Consider the following 1,916-nt stretch of genomic DNA (forward strand, 5'->3'; position numbering starts at 1 on the left):
CTCTCTTCGATTTCGGGACGATAAGACCATAGCAGTTACAGTTCCCTCTGTCAAACCTCTTAAAAAAAAAAAAAAAACTAGCCTGTCAACTACTGCTTATAAGGTAGATGCGCTACCAAGCTAACCAGGCTGGTGAGATTAAATTCAATATGTATATCCCTCTGTCAAACCTCTTTTTTTTTAAGTTTCAAGCCTGTCAACTACGGCTTATAAGGTAGATGCGCTACCAAGCTAACCAGGCTGGTGAGATTAAATTCAATATGTATTTCTTTTTTTTTCTTCAAAAAAGTTTCAAGCCTGTCAACTACTGCTTATAAGGTAGATGCGCTACCAAGCTAACCAGGCTGGTGAGATTAAATTCAATATGTATTTCTCTTCTCTTTTCAGCGCTGAGAACAAAACAGGCACAGCCCCTTCGAACAAACCTGCAAACAACGTAACATCCTCAGCCGGCAAACAAGACACGGCAGCCGCCAAAAATAACACTGCCGCCAAAAAAGACACGACAACCCTCAAACCAAAAGAACCTACAAATGATAAACCGAAAAAATCCGCCGTGTCCAAACCAAACGCCGACAAATCCGTCCAAGAGGCGGAAGTAAACGTCAAAGCTGATGGAAACAAGCCGGCGAAAGGAAACTCAAACGATCTAGATAAGGCAGTTGAAAAGGCGAAAGAACCAGCCAAAGCGACGGAAAAGACAAAAGATATAGCCAAAGCAATGGAAAAGACAAAAGATGTAGCCAAAGCAATGGAAAAGACAAAAGATGTAGCCAAAGCAATGGAAAAGACAAAAGATATAGCCAAAGTAATGGAAAAGACAAAAGAACCAACTAAAACAGCGGACAAGGCAGAAAAGCCAAAAGAATTAGCCAAAGATGATGATGGCTTAAAGGAACCATCTAAAACGGAAAAGACAAAAGAACCGCCCGAAGCGATAGAAAAGGTAAAAGAACCAGCCAAAGAACTTACAAAGAAGGCAAAAGAAGCAGCTAAAGCTACTGATGGATTAAATGAACCCACCAAAGCTACTAATGGATTAACAGAACCCACCGAAGCTACTAATGATGGCTCAAATGAAAAGATACCAGAGTCAGCTAAGGATAACGGTAGTGGAGATGACAAAGAAAGTGAAGAGCACTCAAATGAAGATGGAGATGATGTAAATGAAGATGGAGATGATGTAAATGAAGATGGAGATGATGTAAATGAAGATGGAGATGATGTAAATGTACACAAAATACGTGACGAGAGTTAGAAGCAAAGGGTGAAATTATTGCCTAAGGTAGTCTCTACCATTCAACCCTAAAACAAACAATTTCTTCTTTCTTTAAATCTCTTTCTCTCCTATTCTTATTGATTTTCTTTGCCTATTCTATTCCTCCCAGATCCACAATCGACCAATCCTGGCACAGCAACAGCTTCACCAACAGATCAACCAGAAACCTCCTCGGAAGCTTGTCCCGAAAAAACCTCCCAAGACCCAGAAACTGGAGAAACCTCTCTAGAAAATACTTCTCAAAAAACCTCCCTGGAAAGTTCTTTCCGTGAAAAAACCTCTGAAAATAGTTCTCGAGAAAGAGCGCCTTTTGAAGGAAGTGGAAAAACCTCTTGGAAAAATAGTTCCGAAAAAACCTCCCTTGAAGGTGATTCGAAAACCTCCAAGGGAAGTGAGAGGATTTCGAAGAGGGGGAAAGCCTCTTCACTCCCAGTGTCCCCTAGGACGACACGAAGTACCCGTTCGAGTGTGACCCATACGGTAGTGAAAGGGCCTTCTACTCCCCCTCCTCAGAAGAAGGGGGAGGAAGGAGAAGTGGAGGAGGGGGAAATTGAAGATTGAGAGAGAGAGAGAGATGGAATTGAATATCGAGAGATAAAGATGTATGGATTTGATCAGGGTTTATACGCGACCTGGA

The 1,916-nt window shown here is 41.7% G+C and overlaps 1 protein-coding gene across 1 annotated transcript; it reads left to right on the top strand.

Moving 5' to 3' along the window:
- Positions 1–387: 387 nt before the first annotated feature.
- On the top strand, positions 388–1,508 carry LOC103522705 (coiled-coil domain-containing protein 1-like; the record flags this gene model as incomplete). The annotated part of the gene is made up of 3 exons (XM_026832714.1): positions 388–1,023; positions 1,054–1,231; positions 1,389–1,508. Coding segments are annotated over 3 exons (934 nt in total), but the record flags the coding sequence as incomplete, so codon positions are not given.
- Between the last annotated feature and the right edge of the window lie 408 nt (positions 1,509–1,916).

This window comes from Diaphorina citri, unplaced genomic scaffold (assembly GCF_000475195.1).
Source record: "Diaphorina citri unplaced genomic scaffold, Diaci psyllid genome assembly version 1.1 scaffold10483, whole genome shotgun sequence".
NCBI classification, from domain to species: domain Eukaryota; kingdom Metazoa; phylum Arthropoda; class Insecta; order Hemiptera; family Psyllidae; genus Diaphorina; species Diaphorina citri.